This window comes from Cricetulus griseus, assembly GCF_003668045.3.
Source record: "Cricetulus griseus strain 17A/GY chromosome 1 unlocalized genomic scaffold, alternate assembly CriGri-PICRH-1.0 chr1_0, whole genome shotgun sequence".
Lineage (NCBI taxonomy): Eukaryota > Metazoa > Chordata > Mammalia > Rodentia > Cricetidae > Cricetulus > Cricetulus griseus.
Genome location: NW_023276806.1, coordinates 228,052,989 through 228,076,476, shown reverse-complemented (window position 1 = coordinate 228,076,476; position 23,488 = coordinate 228,052,989). Strand labels below are relative to the sequence as shown.

The 23,488-nt window shown below is 43.0% G+C and overlaps 2 protein-coding genes across 3 annotated transcripts; one reads left to right on the top strand and one right to left on the bottom strand.

Annotated features, from left to right (window-relative positions):
* The first annotated feature begins 4,490 nt into the window (after nt 1–4,490).
* On the top strand, nt 4,491–5,435 carry LOC100753836 (olfactory receptor 9A4). Its single transcript, XM_027389710.2, has one exon. It carries the CDS (start codon nt 4,491–4,493, stop codon nt 5,433–5,435), a length of 945 nt encoding a protein of 314 aa, XP_027245511.1.
* An 8,856-nt stretch (nt 5,436–14,291) lies between these two features.
* Clec5a (C-type lectin domain containing 5A) lies at nt 14,292–22,530 on the bottom strand. Of its 2 annotated transcripts, XM_035450584.1 has the most exons (6): nt 22,452–22,530; nt 20,856–20,930; nt 18,418–18,477; nt 17,835–17,971; nt 15,646–15,752; nt 14,292–14,406 (listed from the first exon to the last, which is right to left on the bottom strand). In XM_035450584.1, exons 1-6 carry the CDS (start codon nt 22,528–22,530, stop codon nt 14,292–14,294), a joined length of 573 nt encoding a protein of 190 aa, XP_035306475.1. The 2 variants fall into 2 exon arrangements, with proteins under 2 accessions (XP_035306475.1, XP_035306476.1); XM_035450585.1 differs by lacking the exon at nt 18,418–18,477.
* Between the last annotated feature and the right edge of the window lie 958 nt (nt 22,531–23,488).

The window sequence follows — 23,488 nt, the reverse complement described above, 5'->3', positions numbered from 1 at the left end:
ATGTTTCTTTTACAAATGTGGGTGCCTTCGTATTTGGGGCATAGATGTTCAGGATTGAGACTTCATCTTCATCTCTTTTGATTGATTTTAGTTTGAAGTGTGATTTCTTAGATATTAGGATTGGTACACCAGCTTGTTTCTTGGGCCCATTTGACTGGAAACTCTTTTCCCAACCCTTTATTCTGAGGTAACGCCTGTCTTTGAAGTTGAGGTGTGTTTCCTGTATACAGCAGAAGGATGGATTCTGCCTTCATATCCATTCTATTAGCCTGTATCTTTTTATAGGTTAAGACCACTGACATTGAGGGATATTAATGTCCATTGATTGTTGATTCTTGTTTGTTTTGGATTTATTGTTGGTGGTGTCATTGTGTGTGGATTTCACCCTCCTGTTTCTTTTTGTGTTTGGTAAAATTGGATTATCTATTGCCTATGATTTTGTGCGTGTAGTTATCTTCATTGGGTTGGAGTTTTCCTTCCAGAACTTTCTGTAGTGCTGGATTTGTGGATATGTATTGTTTAAGTCTGGTTTTGTCATGGAATATCTTGTTTTCCCAATCTATAGTGATTGAAAGTTTTGCTGGGTACAGTAGTCTCCGTTGGCAAATATGCTCCCTTAGTGTTTGTAGGATATCTTCCAGGACCTTCTGGTTTTCAAAGTTTCCATTGAGAAGTCAGGTGTGATTCTAATAGGTCTGCCTTTATATGTTACTTGGCCTTTTTGCTTTGCTGCTGTTAATATTTTCTCTTCATTCTGTAGGTTTTTTGTTTTGATTATTATGTGTCGATGGGACTTCTTTTTGTGGTCCAGTCTGTTTGGTGTTCTGTAAGCTTCTTGTACTTTCATAGGCATATCCTTCTGTAGGTTGGGACATTTTTTTCTATGATTTTGTTGAATATGTTTTCTGCATGTATTTCTTCACGTTCTTCTATACCTATTATTCTTAGGTTTGGCCTTTTCTTGGTGTCCCATATTTCCTGGATATTTTGGTTTAGGGATTTGTTGGACTTGAGGTTTTCTTTGGTTGATGAATGTATATCCTCTAGCAAGTCTTCAACAACTGAGATTCTCTCTTCCATCTCTTGAATTCTATTGGTTATACTCACATTTTTAGTTCCTGATCGTTTATCCAGCCTTTCTATTTCCAGCATCTTCTCATTCTGTGTTTTCTATATTGTTTCTATTTCAGCTTTCATGCCTTGAACTGTTTCGAGTGCTTCCTTCACTTGTTTGGTTGTTTTTTCTTGGCTTTCTTTAGATTCTTTAAGAGATTTATTTCTTGAATTTTCTGATTTGTCTTTTCCTCCATTTCATGTAAATTTTTGCTTGTTTTTTTCTTCTATTTCTTTAAGGGATTTTCTTGTTTCCTCTTTAAAGGTCTCTATTATCTTCCTCAGATAATTTTCGAGGTCCATCTCTTCTTCATCCTCTGCGTTGGGCTTTTCAATTCTTGCTGGTGTGGAGTCCCTAGATTCTGGTAGTGTCAGATTGGCCTTTCTGTTGCTATTTTCTGATTCTATCTTCTTCCCATCCCTTCTTCCTGTGGGTGCAGTTTGGAGTCTCTCTATCTCCTCTTGTCACCAGGTGGTGTGTGTTGGCCAAGACTTCAATGTCTGCAGCTCTGGATTGTCTTGCCTCTCCTGGTAGTCTCCTCACTTGGTAGGGGTTAGGGGAGTGTCAGAACGGGGAAGGAAGAGTGAGGTGTTTCCAGACTCAGGGAGCTCCTCCCTGTCTAGGTGCGTCCACTCTATGCAGGCGCAGGCCCAGAGAGCTCCGGGGTGAAGGAGATGTTGGGTAGGAGTAGCGCAGGAGCTGAGGGTACACTCACCTCAGTAGGGATCAGGACGTGGTGGAGGGGGAAGGAAGCCATCTTCATTTTTTATATAGGATTTTTTTTGTTGTTGTTGCTTCCAAATATTGGTTCTTTTATGTTTTACTCCCCAATTCAGGCAAGGCAGAGAGGCATAGTATGCAAAGACTCACAAAAATGCACGGCTGAGCACAGAGGCCTCCATTGGAAAGTACGCACATGCGTTGAGAGACTCAGTGACCTGTGACATCAACAGATTATGATGCTAATACAGGGGGCAGTTCTTCCCTGTTTGTTTTTTCTTACCATACTTCACGTAACTTTAGGCAGAGTAGATCTGACAGGAGGGGCACAGAGATCAGCTGGGAAAGTGGCTTCATAAAAACTTGGAGACCCAGAGACAATTCTTGGCATTTCATTTTGTGACTTCTGGTTTGGTATTCACATTGGGGTCAGTGGAGCGAGCACTCTCACACTAGTCTGAGAGTGTGCTAGGCTCTGTTGAGCTAAATAGGTGCATACCTGTCCTTCACAGCCTGGGTTGTTTGCTCATAGCTTAGAACCCGAGAAAAGGTGACGTGGGGATTAATTTACCAAAGAGAGAAGCTTCAAGTTTGTGGACTAAACAACTTTTCAGTGATCTGAACATTGATTAGTCTCCAGAGAGAAGGGTAAAAGTTCTGTTCAACTTTTCTTTGCTAACATCCCTAGGGAATCTTTGAACTTTCAGAAATTGTTCCTTAGAGGGTAGCTGACTATCCTTGGGGACAGGAGAGAAAGAAGAGAATATGAGAACAGAAGACAAATGAAGGATCCTCACCACTACAATTTCTGGATGTTTCCCTAAGCTTCTCTGGGTGGACAGTATGAACAGTGGAAAGCAGCTGCTGACTCTGCCTCCTGGCCTTAGGTCTGGACTAGCTGGGAGCTTGCCTGACTGGGTGATCCCTGCAGAGGCAATGGATGTCCTAGTTGAATTCCCCCTGGTCTGGAGGTGTCTTCCAGGGCTTCCTGCCTATGAGCTGCAAAATGGTAAAACACCATCAGGGAAATGCTTGGCTCATCACCTTCTAAGGACACAGGCATACTGAAAAGAGACTGGGAAAGGCTAGCCGGGAGTCACATCTTCCTCCTTAGCAGAGAGCACATCCATCGGGCTCTATGCAGGGTGGGCACTAAGCTTGCTCCTGAATCCTGCTTCCCTCTTATTCCATTCTTCCTAGATCTGCCTGCTGTTCTGTAGATCCCTAGGACCGACAGGTCTACAAGTCGTGCTGTACTCTGTTCAGTTCCCATTTCTCTACCTCTATTCATTGGCATACTCATTAAAAAAATCATTATGTCATTAAACTGTTCGGGTGGGAGGAAGCTCTGGCAGCACTAGAAAGAGAAAAATGAAGAATGAACTGTGGAAGTTTTAATTCAATGTGGGGTTTTGTGGCTACATTAGTAAGCATGCAAAAGTATGGGTTGAGATTCCAATAAGTGCAATGGTAAGAAATGTCCAGCCCGGTGGAGGGTAGAGAGCATGAGGTCTCTCTAAATGAAAGGTGGGGAGGACACATCTGTGCAGGGACCTGAATGAGGGGACAGAAGGAACTTGTGATGATCCACTGGTGTTTTCTGGTGCTTTCCCTTTCTCCCAGGACCTTGGAGAAAACAGACAGTCACAGTTGAGTTGATGTGGCATTTCCCAAGCTGCTTGGTGAGACTGAGCCCATGGCAGGTTGGATATAGGAGCTTAATGGTCGTTTGAGGTCCTGTCTCCATGGAAAGTAGAGCTCGAAACCCAAGGGATGGAGCAGATGCTGTCTGCTCTCCAAAGTTATTTTCTCGCTTTCTGGTCCAGGTGGACACTTTGTGGGACAGATGGAAATTGAAGATTAAAGTTTGAGCCCTGTCACTCCTTCTGTACTCTTCCTTGTTTGCGGGAATCGCATTCACTGAGGTAAGAGGTGAGGATACCTTTCATCGTAACAACAACAACAAACAAAGAGGGTAAGCTACTTGGGAAGCAAGCCCCAGAGTCAGGGAGATGCAAGGCTTTAGTCCAGGGGAGGCCATGTCTTCCCACAGTATCCTGTGTAGATTCTACTTCCCTGTCACTCTGTGATTCATGCACGTAGAAAGGTGAAGACCGTCAAATGAACATAATGCAAATGGAGCCTGTGTTTGGAGGATGTAAAGGATGCAAGGAGCCCCAGCTCTGTGGGACTGGACAGGAGCACTTAGACTCATTGAAATGCTATAGGAGTTTGCAAGATGGGGCACAATGGGTAGAGACGAGGTCTTAAATATAAACTAGCAGACCGTGGTCAGGGAAGCAATGCAATGCTGACCACAGCAGAGTGGAGAGGATTTCTAGCACAGTGAGAGAGACAAAGGTATGTGTTATACTGGGTAAGTTTCCCTGTTTATGGTGTATATGGTGCAGTATTGATGATTAGCACTCATCCATGTGAACTTACTGACACATATATGAATTCATACATATGTCATCCCTTAAATAGCTAACAACAACTTTGGATAGAAAGAATAGCTATGTTGTGGAGTTAAGGAGCACAAGGGGAATGTTTCTTGAACCTGGTCATGTCTTCAGCGCTCTGAGGTGAGAAGCACTGTCCTCCTCCTGTCTCTCCATTGCTCTAGATTTCACAAGGAACAAGGACTCAGAACTCAATGTTGGGGAATTACACCAGCGCCACTCAATTTTATCTTGTTGGTTTCCCTGGCTCTGAAAAACTACGCCGCATCCTTTTCGCTACCTTTTGCTTCTTCTACTTAGTATCTCTCGTGGGGAACACAGTCATCATTGCAATCGTCTGTGCTGATAAACGCCTGCAGTCCCCCATGTATTTCTTTCTTGTCCACCTCTCCATCCTGGAGATCCTGCTGACAACCGTTATTGTTCCTGTGATGCTTTGGGGGCTGCTGCTCCCTGGGATGCAGGCAGTATCTCTGGCTGGATGTGTTGCACAACTCTTTCTGCAACTTGCCCTGGGGACCACGGAGTTTTCATTGCTTGCAGTGATGGCTGTGGACCGTTATGTGGCTGTCTGCAACCCTTTGAGGTACAATGTCATCATGAACAGTCAAACCTGCAACTCTGTGGTAATTGCATCTTGGGTATTTGGGTTCCTTTATCAAATCTGGCCAGTTTATGCCACATTTCACCTTACCTACTGCAAATCAAATGTGGTGGACAATTTCTTCTGTGACCGAGGGCAGTTGCTCAAATTATCCTGCGATGATACTGTTTTCATAGAGTTTATCCTCTTTTTAATGGCTGTTTTCGTTCTTTTTGGTTCTCTGATCCCTACAATTGTCTCCTACACCTATATCGTCTCCACCATCCTCAAGATCTCCTCAGCCTCTGGCCGGAAGAAAGCCTTCTCCACCTGTGCCTCCCACTTCACCTGTGTTGTGATTGGCTACGGCTGCTGCTTGTTCCTCTATGTGAAACCCAAGCAAACCCAGGCAGCTGATTACAATAGGGTAGTTTCTGTGATGATTTCAATCCTAACGCCCTTCCTCAACCCCTTCATCTTCACACTCCGTAATGACAAAGTCATAGAGGCCCTTCGGGATGGAGTGAAGTGCTGCTACCAGTTATTCAAGAGCTAGCCTTGTCCTGAGGCATGGACATGACCACACGCATACCACGCTTGCTGGGATAAAGCGAGAGGAACGTCTCTGAGCTGCACCATAATCCCTACATTATCAAATCATCTGAGTTCAGAGACTTTGCGTTGTGACTATATTTTTTTGTCATATTCTTTTTCTCCCAGATTCCCCCGTTCCCTACCCTTCCAACGTCATATTCTTTTTCTCTCTTTAAAAGGAAACAAATACCCAAATTAAAATTTCATTAGAAGCCACTGAGTCACATTTGTGTTAATCATCTACTCCTGAGGATGGGACCTGCTGTGGATTATGGTTGATACACCAAGTGTCACTCCTTTGAAGAAAATTAATTTTCCCTCTCCTAGCAACTATCAATTGCAAATAGCTTCCCTGGTAGGAGTGGGAGTTTGCGCTCGTTTTCCCTTCTTCAGGCTGGTTTTTTTTTTTTTTTTTTTTTTTTTTTTGTTTGTTTTGGCTTGAACTTCTATAGGTCTTCCGCATACTGTCACAGTCCCTGAGAGTTCATTTGTGTTTCTGCCCTGCTTTTGATAGGACATTTTAAAACCACCGTCACAGTATGAAAGGGGACACAGTAAAGAAACTGTTGAGATGACTGCTTCATTATGAGGGGATGGATTTTATTATGAATAAGAGAGAGAAAATACACAGAGGCATCTTGAAGAGTCCAGAGCAGAGACAAAAGAAGACAGACTGGACATTGCCAGGGCTGGTGAAGAGCAAGGAGGGCATAGTAGGGATGGCAAGAGAGCAGCAGATAGCCTACGCTAGAGAGAGTGCTTGGGGTCAACAAACCATGTGGATTATGAAGAGGATGAGTAGTTCAGGGGAGGGAAGGGCCGGGAGACTAGTGTGGACTTTGAAGGACAATTACTTGTGAATAGAGATTGAGGGACCCTGGAGGCCAGCATGGGATCTATAAGCAACCACGGGTAGCCATAGGTCTCTTCTGCAAAAGGCAAAGGGAAATGACTCCTTTAGGCAGATGGGAGTCAGTTTTACAAGTCCCTGAGGAATGCTGGCTTTTATCTAACACCAGAAATCCCCCCATAGTCTAGCCTGAGCTCATTCGTAGACATAGGAACTACCTGAGACCTAGCCATCACCTTTCTAATTGGAAAACTTTCTTGAGGTGTTAGAGGGAGACCTGGATAAGGAAGTATTCTTACATTATCACCCAGATCTTATGGCTGCCCCCAGAGGAGCTATGTTCTGCGATCTAGAATGAGAAAGGACCTGGGCTTTACATGGCCATGGACTGAGGGGTGCAGTGCATAGAGCTGAAGAAGAGGTGGCTTTCATTTCAAATGCCAAACCTAAGTATATATACATTCATTAAACTGTACAGATTTTGGGTCTGGTTAATTTTGTGTGTGATGTTTTTATTTATATATGTTATTTATATAAAATTTACTAAACAAGATAAAACAAGGAAGTTGTAGCTTATTGGCAGAATGGTAGCTTAGCATGTACAAAGAGTTTCATCTTCAGCATGGCATAAAAACACAATCATGGAGATATTTCTAGATCTTAACATAAAAGCTGAGAATGCAACAATATTAAGAGGATCAGGTGTGTATTGATGTGACCCCATTCTTCCCTTAAATCTTTAATTGAAATGTGTGATATGTACATGAAAGATACTTCTAATTCTTCATCAGATGATGGAAAATGGTAATCAAATACAACCCAAAATCGCTACGGGAAACATAAGGCAAGGTAGATGGATAACAGCATATGTCGGCAAGGATGTGAAAATATTAGAGCCCATATACATTACTGACAGGAAGGTGTGGTTGTTCAATAGCTTTTGAAAAATGAAAGTTCTTTAAATAACATATCATATGACTACATGAACTGTCAATCACACTCCTAGTTATATACTTGAGAAGTGAATGTTTGTAATACGTTTAGTAGCTGACAAATGGAAAAGCTGAGATATCACTCAGTTGATAAAGGAATGAAACACAGGTTGTGATAACAAGCTTCACACTACTGCAACCAATACCTGAGATAAACAACTTATCAAAAGGTTTTGGAGATTTCAGTCTGCAGTCAGTTGGCTTCATTGCTGTTGCTCCTGTGGCTAGGCCACACATCATGCTAGAAGCATGCAATGGAGGAAAACCACTCTTGGCTTGGGAGCAAAAGGGAAGAAGAAAGGGCTGAGGATTGTATATGCCCCATAGAGGGCACACTCTCAAGGCCATGAATGCATTCTAGGAGTCTTTAAATGTTTCAGAACCTCTTCAAGCTTCTACCACTTCCCAATGTCACAATCCTAGGGAATGAGCCATTGTCACAGCCACATGGGGAATATTCCAGATCCAGACTAGAGCAGTTACATGCTGAAACAGGTGGGTGTGTTACAGTGTTCCTGCCTGGTTCCGCAGCCACCTCAGAGCCCTCAAATATATTGATTATTATAACTCGATTTCTTTATTATTTTTTCTTTTATGAGACAGGGTTATTTTGTTTATTTTTGCCTTTCTTGAAATTTATTCTGTACACCAGGCTGGCCTTAAATTATAGAAATCCACTTGTCTCTTGTCTCTAGAGTGCTGGGATTAAAGGCATGTGCCACCATTGCCCGGCCATTTTATTTTATTTTCTCCCAAGCCTATATATATTTTTAAACATATTGTAAACCCTTTAGAGGGTTCCTTTGTCTGAATCTGTCTTTATTGTAAATCTCTATTGTTTGTTTGGCCATATGAGTCTTGATGTGCTAAACAACATTGTTAAAAGGGCTGTGCATAGCTTTTTTCACCGCTATGGGAATTAGGAAACTGCTCAATGACTGGGAAACAGAGCTCACCCAAGAAAATGTTGCTACCAAGAAGTCGTGCTTGCCTCTGTTCTTTTGTTTCTAAAAATCCCTTTTTAAGTTTTTGTGAGATTATAAGTGGAAGATCTAATTCCCACATCATAGGTGCCATTATGTTACCGTGTTCCTGCCAGGTTCCGAAGCCAACCCAGAGCCTCCAAATAACACACCAGACACTTTATTAATTATAAAGCTTATTGGCTGGCTCTGTCTTAAGTATTAACCCATAACTACTGAAGGAACCAGCTTCCCTTTTGGCAGCCATAATGGCCGAACATGTGCTTCTATGACCTTGTCCTAGAAACTAGAAAGTCAGATGCCTGCCTTGTGACAAGGAATCAATCAGAAGTTAGTCACTAGAAAGTCAGATGCCTGTTTCGTGACAAGGAACCAATCAGAAGTTAGCTGGTGGCGCTATGCTTTACGCCCCTGGGTGTGCTTTATGACCCTGGGTGTGCCGTTGCGGGTGTTTCCCTGGTCTGAGGGAACATGGCTGCAAGGCCGCCATCTGCTACCTGGCTTTCTGTGCTCCACACACATGGTATGCAGGGGGGCCCGCAGGGGTCTTTTTCCCACCCCTGGATTGGCCAAGGATCTGGGGTTACCAGCAGCACCCTCACCCCAGGTCTCTCTGCCTTGAGCACATGGAGCTGGGATGTATGAACTTATCTGGCCTGATCCGAACTTCTTAAAAAAAAAAAAAAAAAAAGGCCTTAAAGTTATTAAGAACTGTAAAAGGGACTTTGATAAAATTTTTATATTGACTGAGAAATGAGAAAAAATGTAGGAGACTTAAGTAGTAAAGAGGGAAAGAAAAAAAGGAAATTTATCTAAGAATGTCTAAGAAAGTCAGAGAAATAAACTAAAAGGTTATAGAGAGTTAAAGCAAGTCGTAAAAGGTCAGAGGCAAAGAAAAGATTGTTACAGAAAGTTATAGAGGGTTAAAGCAAGTCGTTAAAGGTCAGAGAAAAGTTGTTACAAGTCAGAGAAAAATGTGAATTGTAAACTGTTATGGTTTCTCATGTCTACAAATAGTAAATTTTAAAAATAGTAATATAAGTTAAAATTTTAACCATATTAAGCTAATTCTGTTTTAAAAAGTCCTGTTTATTTCTCAAGTAATTCATGTATACTTGTTTTAAAATGTTCTGTTTCCTGGTAGCCAGCCACATGGCCAACTGGTCACATGGCTGACTGGTAGCCATTTTGCTGAAGTTGAAAAAAAGGATACTTAGACCGCCATCTTGACTAAAGGTGACCGCATGGAAATTAGAGGTTCCATCTTAGAAACAAGTTTTTCAGTTAAGATTTAAAATGTTAATGCTTCTATATATTACAGAAAGACCTTAAGGGAATTTAAATTTCTTTTTAAAACCAGTTTTTTTAATGTTTGTTTTTTTTATTTTTTTATTTATTTTTTATTAATGTTTGTTTTTATTAATGTTTGTACTTAAAGAGCTTCAATTTAGAATTATTTTTAAGCAAAGCCTGACAATGTAAAGTTCTTGTTTTATGAAAGATGCTGATCTATTATAAGATGCTACAGTTTATATTTTTAGAAGTTAAGTTTAGGATGTTGGTGACACACACCTTTAAGCTCAGGGCGTTGGTGGCTTTAATCCCAGCACTGGGGAGGCAGAAGCGTGTGGATCTTTATGAGTTCAAGGCCTTCCTGGTCCGGCAGATCGAATTCCAGGACAGGCTCCAAAGTCACAGAAAAACCCTGTCTCAGAAAGAAGTTAAGCTACTGTTTAAGGAATATAAGGTAGCTCTATGCAGTTTTAAGTTCAGCTGTGCTAAGTTCCAAATATTTTACTAAGTTAAAACCAGTTACAGTCAGACTAAAAATTAATTACAGAAATGAGACCTTACCTAGCCACCTGTGTGCTTCTTGTGTGCTTAGGGCAAGTAACCAAGACAGACAAACAGACCTCTAATGCTTCAGAGATCTTCAGAATATGGCATTTAAATTGTTATCTTTAAAGTTTATAATGTCAGAGTGCCAGATCCTGACAGTGACCCAAAGTCTCCAAAGATTATGAGGCACCCCAGTTCCTGCACCTGGACCAGTGAGCGAGATACTCAGATGTGATACCTGCCGCCTGCCAGGACCTGGCCGAGACTGTGGACAAAGCTGCTGGACACTGGAAAATTGATTACACACCCTTTGCCTAGACAAAACAAGGTCGGTCTTTTCCATGTCCCTCTTCCACAGAGAGAAAAAAAAAAAACTCTCACAGTATAGGCCTGGCGAAGATTGCTGGTCTTTGAGACAGCTGCCTCCAGCGGTAATGGAGAAACTTGGGTATGGATAACTGTGTATGGACTGGATTCTAACTGGCTTCTGTCACTTTTTAGTAGATTCGGATAAAATATACCCTTCTCAGATCTCTGAAATATTACTGGTTGTCAGCTTGACAGCATCAGGCAGTCAGATCCACTATAGACTAGTCAGTGTGTTAGCTGATAAAGTAGTGACTACCTATTTGTTCAGGCACGAGCTCAAAGTTTTTAGATTTGTTTTGGTTGTCATTTAAGTACAAACTTAAAGGGCTTTTCATCAGGCCAAAGGCACCTCTGTCCAATCCATACCTGGCTCTCTGGACAGAAGAAAAATGTACATGCTTATAGCCCAAATCTGTAGTTTTTGCTGGGACTTAAAGTTATAAATATGTTCCTACTGTTTAAACAGATATCCAAATATCTGCTTTTTCTTCACTGTGGGCTTCAGTAAATAAGTTTTAACCTCTGTTCCTAGTTTAAACATGTCATAAACAGGTTTCTGCTTCTGGCAGACATCTGAGTATCAGTTGCTGACTACAGGCTGTTCTAAGTAGACTGCGAGCCCTGGACTTGCTGTGGATGTGAACCAGTCCAGCTGATATGGACACCCCTTCTGCAACAGAAGCCCCTGATGAATTCCCCATTGCCTAAATTCCTTTTTGCTTTTGACTAGCTTTTCAACCTTCTGGGGTCCCTAACTTTGTCCCAAAGTCCGCAGGAAGCAGTTTGGAAAAGAATTTCGGTGCCCATTTTCCCTGGTTAAAATGCTAAGTCAAAAGGAACTCCCTTGCATGGGGATGACAATATCTATCACTCCCTGATGGGGATGCTAGAGAGACAGCAATTCCATGATTGGAATTTCCAAAAAAGAAAATGGGGGAATGAAGGAACCAGCTTCCCTTTTGGCAGCCATAATGGCCGAACACGTGCTTCTATGACCTTGTCCTAGAAACTAGAAAGTCAGATGCCTGCCTCGTGATAAGGAAACAATCAGAAGTTAGCTGGTGGTGCTATGCTTTATGACCCTGGGTGTGCTTTATGGACAAGCACACAGCAATGACATACAGAGCATAGTAACCACCCTGGGAGGGCCTATGGGCCATAATAACCAGTTGACCAATCAACACAGGGCAAGCCCGGAAAGCCTGGAGGCACACCAATCATGAGCCTGTGCGTACCCCTAGACACTCCCCTTATGCTGCCCTATAAGATCTTTCCGGAGCCCCTAGGAGCCGTCTTTTCTGGCCATCCGCCATGGCGGGTGGATGAAAGACCCAAGCTAACATGGGGTTAGCTCGTTAAATTACAATAAAGCCTCGTGCAGTTTGCAGCAAGCTCTCGAATCCGCCTGGTGATTGGGGTGACCGCGAATGTGGCCTGGGACCCCGGATACTTGAGTTTTCGGGGGTCTAACACTACTAATACATGTATTTATTTCTACATGGTCTTATCTTACCGAGAATGCCTCCTGGGATCACATGGCAGCTTCTCTTACTACACTTCCCAGAATCCTCCTTGTCTCCTAGTCCCACCCATCTTGCTTCCCTATTGGCCAACTGTTTTATTCATCAACCAATAAGAGAAGCATGTGCAGAAGACTTCCCCCATCATGGGTGAATATTGAAAACCTTATTCTAAGTGGAGGAAGCTAGTAAGAAAAAGCCATACATTGTATGATTCTATCCACATGAAACCCACAATAAGGAGATTGGTAGAGGCAGGAACTAGACAAGTGGCTCCAAAGACTGAGGGCAATGCCAAGTTGATGCAGTGAGAGGGTAGTGTGTACAGGATTTCCTTCTGAGGTGATGGCTGCAAACTGCTGTGAGTGTGCCAAACCTATTGAGTTGTACATTTCAAATGAATACACTTTATGACATGTTGCTTACATCCCCACAAAGCTGCAAGAACTATAGATATACTGTGTCAGATTTTAAAGAAGTGTGTAGGGAAAAGTATATTAGAAGCAAAGTCAAAATTCCAACCTATACAGCTTACTAAATCCATTAAAAAATAAAACCCTATCACTGCTCCCCAGTGAAGGCCACACTTGTCTACCCTTCATGAGCCCCTCCCCAGTAGGTGAAGCAACACCCAGAGTCCCTTAATAGTCTCTTTCTCATGGCAGCCCCTGCCTAAGCTTCTTTAAGAACCTGTGCAGGAGTAACTCCTCGTCTTGTGGGAAATTCAGACTTTAACCACAGAAATCACCAGATGTCCTCATTTCCCGTTCTCAATCGTCTGCAACTGTTCTGTCCTAAGACAGGAAGTGTGGCAATGGAAGTTCTCTTTTCTCAAAAAGGATCAAGATTTCCTTTCTGTTGTCTGACCTGTGGGGCTTATCTCAGGTTAGAGTCCAGCTGCTTCTTCTCTGCCATAGACTCGACCCCTTCCCTCTCTTCGACATCTATGTATTAAGACCATCAGAGAACTTGTAGCTCCACAGGGTAAAAACATAATCCCAACATGCACCTCATTACTTTGGATGACCTTCTTCAAGCAGGTTTTAATAGCTGGTGTATTATCTCATTGAAGTTATGACTCTGTCAGCGCACTATTGACAATGACTCTAGAAATTAGAAAAATAACAGTATCATAACAATAGAATTTACCATTTATTTTGACTAGTGGCACATGTACATATCACTATCAGATGTAAATACTGTGTTAATTGCTGGGTGGTTTTGTCTTCTCTCGTGTGCTGCAGGCTTCTTGTTACTTAACCAATGCATCTCTTTTCTCTGATGACTTTGGGCACCTATGAAGCTGCTATCTGTCTTCTTGTGAACACAGAGAGCAGTAAGGAAGCCTGAGCCTTTTTTATTTTTACTTCACTCTTTCCTTTCTTTCATTGTGATCAAACTCCCTGCTTCACCTCTCATGACTTCCATTTGTCCCCGTTTTGCTCTTTATTCTCTAATGAAAAGCAGTGGTGTATGTCACATTAGAATTTTATCCCAAACCATGAAAAATTTTAGCTGTTTTTTTCAATCACCCCCTCTCCCTGTCTCTCCTGCCCACCTTCTTTTCTTTCCTCCTTTTCCCTCTCCTCTCCCTTTCTCTTCCCTTCCGTTCCTCTCCTCTTTTCTTTCTGTCTGTCCTATACAAAACTTCCTTCATTCCCACAATGTTCTTTCAGCTCCACGTTGAGCTGTAGCACTCCTCCCAAGAGCCTTGGTCTCAGTTCAGATGGAGGAAGGGGAGGTCGTGACGCTGAGTTTATCTTCTCCCCAAACCGCCTTCTAACAATGCTCATCTCTGTTCCGTTTGCAGTTTCTTCTCAGTAGTATGGGCATGCACTCTAAGAGTGAAATGGATGCTGTCTGCAGGCAAAGCCCCAGTGATGAGTCCAAATGCTCAACTCTACAGAAACAGATTTCATTTCCATATCAATTTCTTCTCCAGAAAACTGGCCCTGTCTTCTTGGGGTGACTAGAATCCAGTCCCCTCTTACAGGAAATGTGGTCTTGGGGAATAGACTATTGGGAATAGATCCCCAATAGAACTCTTGTCCTGGACTAGGACAAGAGTTCTCCTGTTGTGTGATGATCTTTGTGAAAGGAAATAACATATTGACCCTGAGGATTTACTGAGGAGCTCCACCAGCAACCCATGGAAGATGGCCACAATCTTTGACGGTCTCTATTTTCTGAACTAATTTTAGTTGTAACTAATCTCTTTTGCTGTCTCTGCAGACACAAATTTGCTCTCGTTGTAGAGCCTCATGATCACTTGGGACTCTTCTCACAGATCCAGCGATAGCTGATGTCACAGGATGCAGCGTCAAATGTCTTTGTCAGGCCTATAGTGACGCAATGGAAATTCTGATTCTCATTCGTAACACTAAATGAAAAGAGAAATCATGGTTAAGGCTCCTGGTTTCAGTGTTGTCTCTGTCTGTTAGTGAGGTGAGCTCTGCATGGGAGCTCTGCATGGAGGAGATGCAGATTCAGGCAACTACATACCCTCCTCCCCCATACTGGGTTTTTCTTCCCAACTTAGACCCCCTCTTCTCAATACATCTCCAGTTCAGCCCTGCACCCATGTCTTCCTCTCAACTCTTTTGTGAACACTGATGGATTCCAAGAATCTAGGTCTAACTCCTTTTGAGGGCATTGTCACACCCCCCTGAAATGATATTTCAGTATTGATTACATGTTTATAACAGGAAAGCCCAAGGAAGGAGGAAAGGGATTTTTCACCCTTTATTGAACGTGAGCTGGCTCTAGGAAAAACTCAGTGGAGGCAAGCTTCCACTTCCTTTCTGTCATTCAGATCCTTTTGGTCTGACTGTAGAGTCTCATTTCATGAAAAAGTTGCAAGACATTTGGGCTCAAGGGATTGTGGAATCAAACTGGAGCTCTACCCTGTTGCTACGAGAAATTCAATGTATCTCTAACCTTTCTCACACCTGATTCAACTACTTGGGAGTAATGAAAGTTTTCTCTATAGCATCCTGGTGAATACAGAGAGATAATCCATGCAGGTACTTAGCACAGCATAGTCCCTGGTGTTTAGGAGACAGTGAGTACATAGTAATTTCCCCCCTCCCCCCCCCCCCCGCCGTAAGGAAATCAGTTGCAGGCTGGGGACCTGAGTTGCTCCAACTCTGACACAGAATTTCCATATGAAAACTGGAAATATTACAGCCTCCTCCAAAGGTTGCCTGCATGGACTGATGTCCGGAAGACAGATCTTGAGAGTTAGGTACAGATCAACTTTAAGGGACAGATAGGATATAGGTCTATAATAGGTCTATAATACACTTTCTTTAAATATAGGACCTATATCTGGAGAAATGATATGATACATAGTTTAATGACCTATGAAATGTCATATGTGTGTCTGTCAGTTTGAAGTAGATAATTTATTATATGAATGATATTCTCTCTTTTAGTTTTATGTTATGTAAAATGTTTGATATTTCCTATAATAAAAAGGTTAAATAGACAAGAAATGGTTTGGAAGCAACTAGAAAAGCGGAACAGAGTTCAGTCTAGGCCTTTAAGCGGTCTCAGCATGACTCTCAGTTTTAGTCTTCTTATGCAAAAATCCCTAGGGAAATGCAGGGTGTTCACATACTTGCCACTGAACACAGAGTTGTTGATCCAGCGCCACTTTCTTTCTCCAGACTGACGTCTCAAAGCAACAAAGTACTTCTCAGCACCAGCTATGTCCTGAAGATACTTCTAGAAGTTAAGAAAGCAGCAGCTCATCAGTGGGTTCTTCAGTGCTGAGCTGGTGGTCAATGGTTGACCTGGTTCTGGGAACCAGGAAGCCTCTCGGGGAATAGACCCTGGCTGTCATTGGCACTAGTCATTAATTCTAGAGACATTCTGAAACTTGGTAGGAGGTAAGATCTCATGGGCAGCGGGACCTAACACAGACTGCTGGGCCCTGGTTCAGAAGATCTAATGTAGATGATGAAGAATTTACGTTACTGATAAACGGCCTGGTGTTGTCAGTATTGGGGAAGGAGGGCACCACCGTCAAAAACAGCTCATTTCATGCACATGTTTTATATCTGGCATGCCTCTCCTTGTAGGATTTTCAAAATTCCAGAAAAATTTACATTCCCACTTAAGTTTAATCAAGTGAAAAAAAAATCTGTTGAGGGTTATCAGCAAACCATCAATGTCGTTATCTTTTTCTGTGGTCAATATGCTGGAGAGTAACAGTGAGAACTGGGTGCACCGAAACTTAAATGGTGAAGAGGAAACAGAGGGGCCAGTTTCTTCTCAGTCTCTTCTTCTCTTCACCACCTGTTTTCTCTCCCCAGGCTCTGCCCTCTTCTGCTTCAAATTTTCTACCCCCAAACATCTTGCTTTTCCACTTGGAGGCTTCACCCTAGAGAATTTGTGGGATCCTGACCTCTGATCTTGGTCATCTGTTCAGGGATGGCCCTCTAGAAAAATCCTACCCCATCACAGGATGGTTTGGGGGAGGAAAACATGAATAGTATAAAGCATAGCACCTAGCCCCCAACCAAGGCTAATTTGAAGGAGACACAACTAAGTAAATAATAAATAAATAAATAAATAAATAAATAAATTAAGTATGATCTAAAAATTGATGAATTCAACGTTCTATTGTTTAAGTATATGATCTTGGTCAAATAATTTTTGTTTTGACTGAGGAGCTGTATCAGTTGGTGAAGCATTTGCTGGGTAAGTGAGACTATTTGGGGTCAGATCCCCAGAACCCACGAGCATGATGTAGAGATCATCTGTATTTCTAGCACTCGTATGGCAAGATGAGAGGCAGAAACAGGAGGATCCCTGGGAGAGTGGGGAGGGGAGCAGCCAACCTTGCTATGCAGTGGAGAATAACAAGTCACCTTGTCTCAAACAAGGTTTGTTCTCTGACTTTTTCATGCCTGGGGTGGCACATGTTCCCACATAAACACACACACACACACACACACACACACACACACACACACACACACACCATTACTTTTGTTTGCTGTAATTTCCTTATTGCAATGCATAAAATATGCACAATAATGTGTCTCCTGGCAAAATTGTAAGGAAAAGGAATACGGTACACAACACTGTTATGTATTATTAGTCTACACTCATCATCTCAAAGGCAAACTGCAAACTCTTATCCGATTCTTTGTGGTTCACATTACTAATTATATTAACATATTTTCTTATGCACACTGAGATGATACATTAATAACTTGAGGACTTCATATCTTCCTCCGTTACTATATACATTAGCATCTCACAAAGTATTCTGCAACATTTTAGTCATTTAAATGTCTGTTACATTTAACGTTCATTCACTCACTTTAGTGTCTCTGTTTTTGTGAGCTTATGGGTATGTGTGAGCAAACATGTGGCACTTTTGGAATTAGAGGACAACTTCTGGGAGCTTCTGGAACCACGTGGGCTCCCAGGGATTGAACTCAGGTCATCAGGCTTTATAGCACATGACTTTACCCACTGGGCAATCTTCCTGGTCCTTAGACCACTTTTACATGCATTAAGTCTTTGATCAATCCTTGTACTTTAAATGTCCTAGTCTTTAAGATACAAGCCTGGCGTTGCAGTTTATGGGGAAGACAACAGCATCTGAATTTCTAGCTTAGATGGAAAAGAAGAACCCCCAATCTCAGGGTTAGAACAAGGACTGTGAACCCCTCATCTAGACACGTGTCTACTTCTCACCATCGTCCTACCCCCGCTTCACATTTTCCCGGAGACGCCACCAACTGCAGCTGGCCTAGGGCGGACTATGTTATTAGACCATCCCGGTGCTTTTACCAGTTTCTCTGCTGTGTCAGCAATCGCCAGTGTGGATCCTCTTGAGACACAGTCACCCCTGCTGTTTTCCCAGGATGCTTCGGAGGTGGAGAAGAAGAAGCACCTCCCTCGATGAAAATCCCAGTCTTTGGGACAGGCTGGCGAGATTGGGGGAGGAAGGAGCAGAGGCAGTGACAAATGAATACAAGCCATTTAGTGGTCTGGAGTGGGAACCCGGAACTGACTCATAAGATGATGGGACATGCGCTTCTTTGTTACTACTGATCCAGATTATTTCCAATTCAGGAACGAATTCTATCTAGTCTGTTTGTCTGCCCCCCTTAAGCCCAAGTCCCCCAAGAAAGAGAAAAGTCTGTAAGAATCCAGCTCGTGTGGCCCAGGCTGGCCTTGAACTCGTGATCCTCCTGCCTCTACTTCCATCAGCAAATCCTACCGACATGAGCCACCACTGAGTTCCAGGACAGCCAGGGTTACATGGAGAAATCCTGTCTCAAACAACAACCGCAACAACAGTGACAAAACAAAAAGAATCCAACTCGTGAGTACCGAGGGTGTGGGAGAAAGCAGGGACCATGTACTGTACCTGTACCATAGCTCCGTGTAGGCATGACGCTGTCATTATTCCTCCCAAAGATCTGTGAGACTGAAATGAAAAGAAAGCCTGGTGGTTACTATACAATGAACACAACAGTCGTTAGGGTGTGGGCTGTCGAGTTCTGACTCTTTTGTTTCTAAAGCATCCCTGATGTTCTAGATGGTTCAGAAGTGGAAAGGAAAACCATCTTCCTTGATGAAGATGCCCAGTTTGGGGCAGGCTGAAGCGATTTGGGAAAGGATGGTGTGGGAAGTAAGGGCGGAGGGAAGAAGCAGGGCCTGAAAGTGATGCTTTGGCCACTCTGAACTAGAATTGCCAGGAATTTTCTCTCTCTGAAGCTTCTGTCGAAGCGTCACCATAATCCATTATGCTTGGCATCTACATCCTATCTTATACTCCGCTTCTCCCATTATGGTAGTAGACGTGAAATGCTTAGGAGACAAGAAAGAACAAGACGGGGGAATAGCGGAGGCTAGCATCCAGGGCAGGCTCATTACATACACGATATATATATATATATATATATATATATATATATATATATATATGTATTATATACATGTTTTACACGGTTATCCCTGAGAACTGTTGGGAGCACGTTACTCAGGCTCCACACAGCAGTTTTTGCTGTTGCGTTTATTTCTGGTGTGCAAAGCCTCTGTAAGAAGCAGCTTTGAGTGCTTTTCTCATTAGGATTTCCTCAGCTGTAAGGATTGTGACCTACTACAAGATCCAGGATTCAGGGAGTTATAGGAGATAAAGAAGTAGGTAATCTTCTAGAGATTTCTCTAAGCATAGAACTTTTTAAAATTGGAAATAATTGATGGGCCCCCAACAGGATCTTTTTTTTTTTTTCTGGGAGCACTGACTGAGCAGACAGCTACGATGGCTCCATAGGCTACTGAGACCTCCCTTCAGGGACCCTGGTTACCTGTTGGTTATGGTTAAAACTACTTTCATTTACCCAGATATGAAGTTGGTACTTTAAACAATATGGATGCAACAGACATAAGCATTCACCTTTTAATACACTCCCTCGCTCAGAGACTTTGTAATATTGTAGTAGACTGTTTTATTTGAATTAGAAATGACTTCTTTTGGTCCTAAAGATGTCACTAGTAATTGATATCCTAAAAGGCAGTGACAGAGTTCTTACAGAAAGCTGCAAGAACAGTGAGCTTGCAGCTACAGAGGTGGCACAGTTCCCAGCACCTACATACAAGCTGGTACACACCACCTGCACCTGCAGTTCCCGGAGATATGGGGTCCTTTGCTGGCATTCATTGGCATCACTTGCACATGGTGCACCTACATACATGAAAGCAAAAACATTCATACACATAAACATTAATAAGTCTTCAAAAAAAGAGAGGCAGGATTAGAAGCATCATGTCCTCTGTGTATGAAACATCTGGAATTGAGCCTTTTGTTTTTATACATGAGGCTTGATTACTTACAACTTTATTCTTCCCCTAGTGTTGTTCTAGCGTAACTTTTGGCACACAAAAAGATGCCAGTTTCTTTCTTTTTTTGTGGAACATGAATTCTTGTGTGTGTGTGTGTGTGTGTGTGTGTGTGTGTGTGTGTGTGTGTGTGTGTGTTGGGTGTGTGTGTGTGTACATGTGTGAGAGTGTGTATGTAGTTGTGAGTGCATTTGTGAGGAGGTCAGACGTTGACATTGGGTGCCTTCTTCAAATGTTGTCCACCTCATTTATCAAGACAGGGTCTCTTTCTGAACCTGGAGTTTATTAGTTCAGCTAGGCTGGCTGGCCAATTAGTGGCATGGATCCACCCATCTCTGTCTCCATCCACCTGACCTGGGGTTACAGATATAACTGCAACATTTGGCTCCCACATGTGTGCTGGAGATGCAAGCTCAGGCTCTCATACTTGAGGAACAGATACTTTCCCAACTGAACCATCTCCTAATGCTAAAATTTGGTTTCTTTTCTTTCTTTTGGTTTTTCAAGACAGGGTTTTTCGGTATAGTTCTTGCTGTCCTGGAACTCTCTCTGTAGACCAGACTGGTTTAGAACTCAGAGATCTGCCTGCTTCTGCCCACTGAATGTTGGAATTGAAGGCATGTATCAACAAATCTGTCTAGAAATTTGGTTTCCTTATAACCATTCTTGTAAGAATCTATGAAACACACTCATAGCACATTACATTACAGTAGTCCCGAACAAATGATTCTCAAGCCCAGGAAGAACACTGGTGACCATATATTTCATGCAGAGGCTGGGGGGTGTGGCTCAGTGCTTTTACTGAGCAAGGTCCTGGGTTTGATCCCCAGTGCCAGAAAATCAGTATAAATGAGTTTTCTGTTCATTTTCACACTTGCAAAGGAGAAAAGGACCTTTGCGGAGCATTTGTTTACAAGTTTCTTAGGGACTGTTAGAATTCAGCTTGGGAGTTAGGAGATTTACCATTCTGCACATTAGTGGTTCCGTAGCTCTCCGTGGGGATGAAGCCATCATTACTTTCGTAAAAAACCTGTGGGACTGCAAAGAAAATCAGCTGGTGGCTCAGCCTTAGTGTGGCTGCAAATGGAGGTGGCAAATGAGGCACAGGGGATGGCAAAGAATGGTGACCAAAGGAGGAAGTGCCCAGCTCTGTGCCTCATGGAGGACTGTATGTATTGTCATTTGTCTTCACTTACTTCCTCCTGCATCCTCCCTGCTGGCGTGATAGTGATGCTCACAAGGAAATTACCTCTAACCCAACTGCAGACATTCACTCACATTTCCTCCCCACTCCATTTCTCTTACGGCTTCAGAGCTAAATCGTTGGTTATGAAGCTTCTTTTACTAATGAATTTATTGAGAAGAATTTGTGTATACACACACTTGTGTGAGCACACACACACAGACCACACACCCCTCAGTTAAATTGTTAGACCCCCGGAAAACTCAGGCCTCCGGGGTCCCAGCCCAGGACCGCGGTCACCCCAATCACCAGGCGGATTCGAAAGCTTGCTGCAAACAGCATGAGGCCTTATTGCTGTTTAACAAGCTAATCCCATGTTAGCTCGGGTCTTTCACCCACCTGCCATGGCAGATGGCTAGCAAAGACACCTCAAACCAGCTACCGAGCGATCTTGTAGGGCAGCGTAAGGGGATTGTCTAGGGGTACGCACAGGCTCAGGATTGGTGTGCCTCCAGGCTTGGAGGGCTTGCCCTGTGTTGATTGCCAATTGGTTGTTATGGCCCATAGGCCCTCCCAGGGTGGTTGCTATTCTCTGCACGCCATTGCTGTGCACTTGTCCGTAAAGCACACCCAGAGCTGTAAAGCATAGCGCCACCAGCTAACTTCTGATTGGTTCCTTGCCATGAGGCAGGGATCTGACTTTCTAGTGACTAGGACAAGGTCAGACAAGCACATGTTCAGCTGTTATGGCTGCTGACAGGGGCAGGCATCTGACCTTAGTGACTAAGACAAGGTCAGACAAGCTGTTATGGCTGCCAAAATGGGGAGCTGATCCCTTCAAAATCTTGATCTTTTTTTTTTAAAGATCAAGATTAAATCTTGATTTTTTTAAAAAAGATACAGACAGAACACTGTATACATAACACATGTATACCTGCAGGCCAGAAGAAGGCACCAGGTTTCATTACAGATGGTTGTGAGCCACCATGTCGTTACTGGAAATTAAACTCAGGACCTTTAGAAGCACAGGTGGTGCTCTTAACCACAGAGCCATCTCTCTAGCCCCTAAAGCTTGACCTTATAGTTAACTATTCATACACCCTTATTTGATTGAACTGGAACAGTATTTTGTTTTTCTTTAATTATAGCAACAATAAGAGGGCATGTTAAATATTCTAGCTCAGATTATGCAAAAGCTACAGGTAAGGTTCTACCCTTTTTGCACACTGAGCTGTTGATCTCCAAGGACCACTAACCCGGCCCCTGTGTCTGACTGAGTGTGAAACGGCAATGGCCTTGGGCACTGAACCTTTGCACTTAACCTGGCATTCTGAGTAGAGTGAAACAATAAGAGCACTTAACGCACAGATACTCACAATGCAGCAGAAATAAGGTCATGCCAGCAGCTTTGATCACCACCGTAACAAGCCCCGAGATAATCAAGTTCCAGTTCATGATGACGGGGATTCAGGGACCTGTGAGGACCAGAGCAACACCATCACTATTGGGGACGAAACTGCTTCCTCCCCCAGTTATCAGGAGCAGAAAATTATGCTAATTTTCGGGGTCCAGACCTCTGGTTCCAGTGGGAACCAGAGGGAGCTCTAGTCTCCATTGTTTTGCAGATGCTAGCTGATTTGCTGCTGCCGAATGGCTAGCCTCAGTGGAGAATGTCCCTAGTTTTCATCTCTACAGACCTAGGCATTTTGAGTAGACCTAACCAGGGTGGAGGTTTAGGTCTACCGTGAGGAGAGACGATTTTGAGGTATCTGTTGATAGGGTCTAGAGAAAGGTTGAGGATAAATGATCTCTGGTGTTGGGAGAATGATTAGAAAGCAGTTGAGGAAGATGCTGGAATAAATAGCATGAACTGAGAGCTCTCCAAAGACGACAAGATGCCTGTGTCTGGTCTTTATCGCCATTGGGTTGCTAGGAATTTCCAAGCCCATGCTCCCCCACTTAGGCCGGACCTGGTGGCTTCTGTGGTTGGGGGCTGAGACAAGCTGGCCACATCACCCAGTGCAGCCTTCTCTCTTGCTCAGAGTACCCAAGGAAGGCTGGAAGACAGGCATTCTCGTGGCTGCTGAAAGGACATGTCCAGAACACAGATAGGAAACTTGACATGCTACCTCTCCTTTATTTTAGCATTGATTAGGTCTGAGCCTCATATCCATTTTTGGTTTCATAAATCCTGTCTGACAAATAAATCTCCTGTAATTCAACAAAGCCTGGTCTTAAAATAACCCTTGCTTACAAGCTTGTAGTCTTACCAATGCTAATCTCACTTATAGAAGCTTTAGTCTCCTATTTGTCAGCAGTATGTTACAGATGAACAGAGGACAGAGAGGCAAAGAGGCAGAGACAGTCAGACTTACCTGATATCTCTCTACAGATAGGGGTCTTTCTGATAAGC

Bases quoted from the DNA above. Each gene is read 5' to 3' on its own strand.
- LOC100753836 (XM_027389710.2), top strand. From the start codon at position 4,491: ATGTTGGGGAATTACACCAGCGCCACTCAATTTTATCTTGTTGGTTTC.
- Clec5a (XM_035450584.1), bottom strand. From the start codon at position 22,530: ATGAACTGGAACTTGATTATCTCGGGGCTTGTTACGGTGGTGATCAAA. The intron at 20,931-22,451 runs GTGAGTATCTGT...TTTTCTTTGCAG, and splicing joins GACCTTATTTCTGCTGCATT to TCCCACAGGTTTTTTACGAA. The intron at 17,972-18,417 runs GTACAGTACATG...CAATCTCGCCAG, and splicing joins TACACGGAGCTATGGTACAG to CCTGTCCCAAAGACTGGGAT.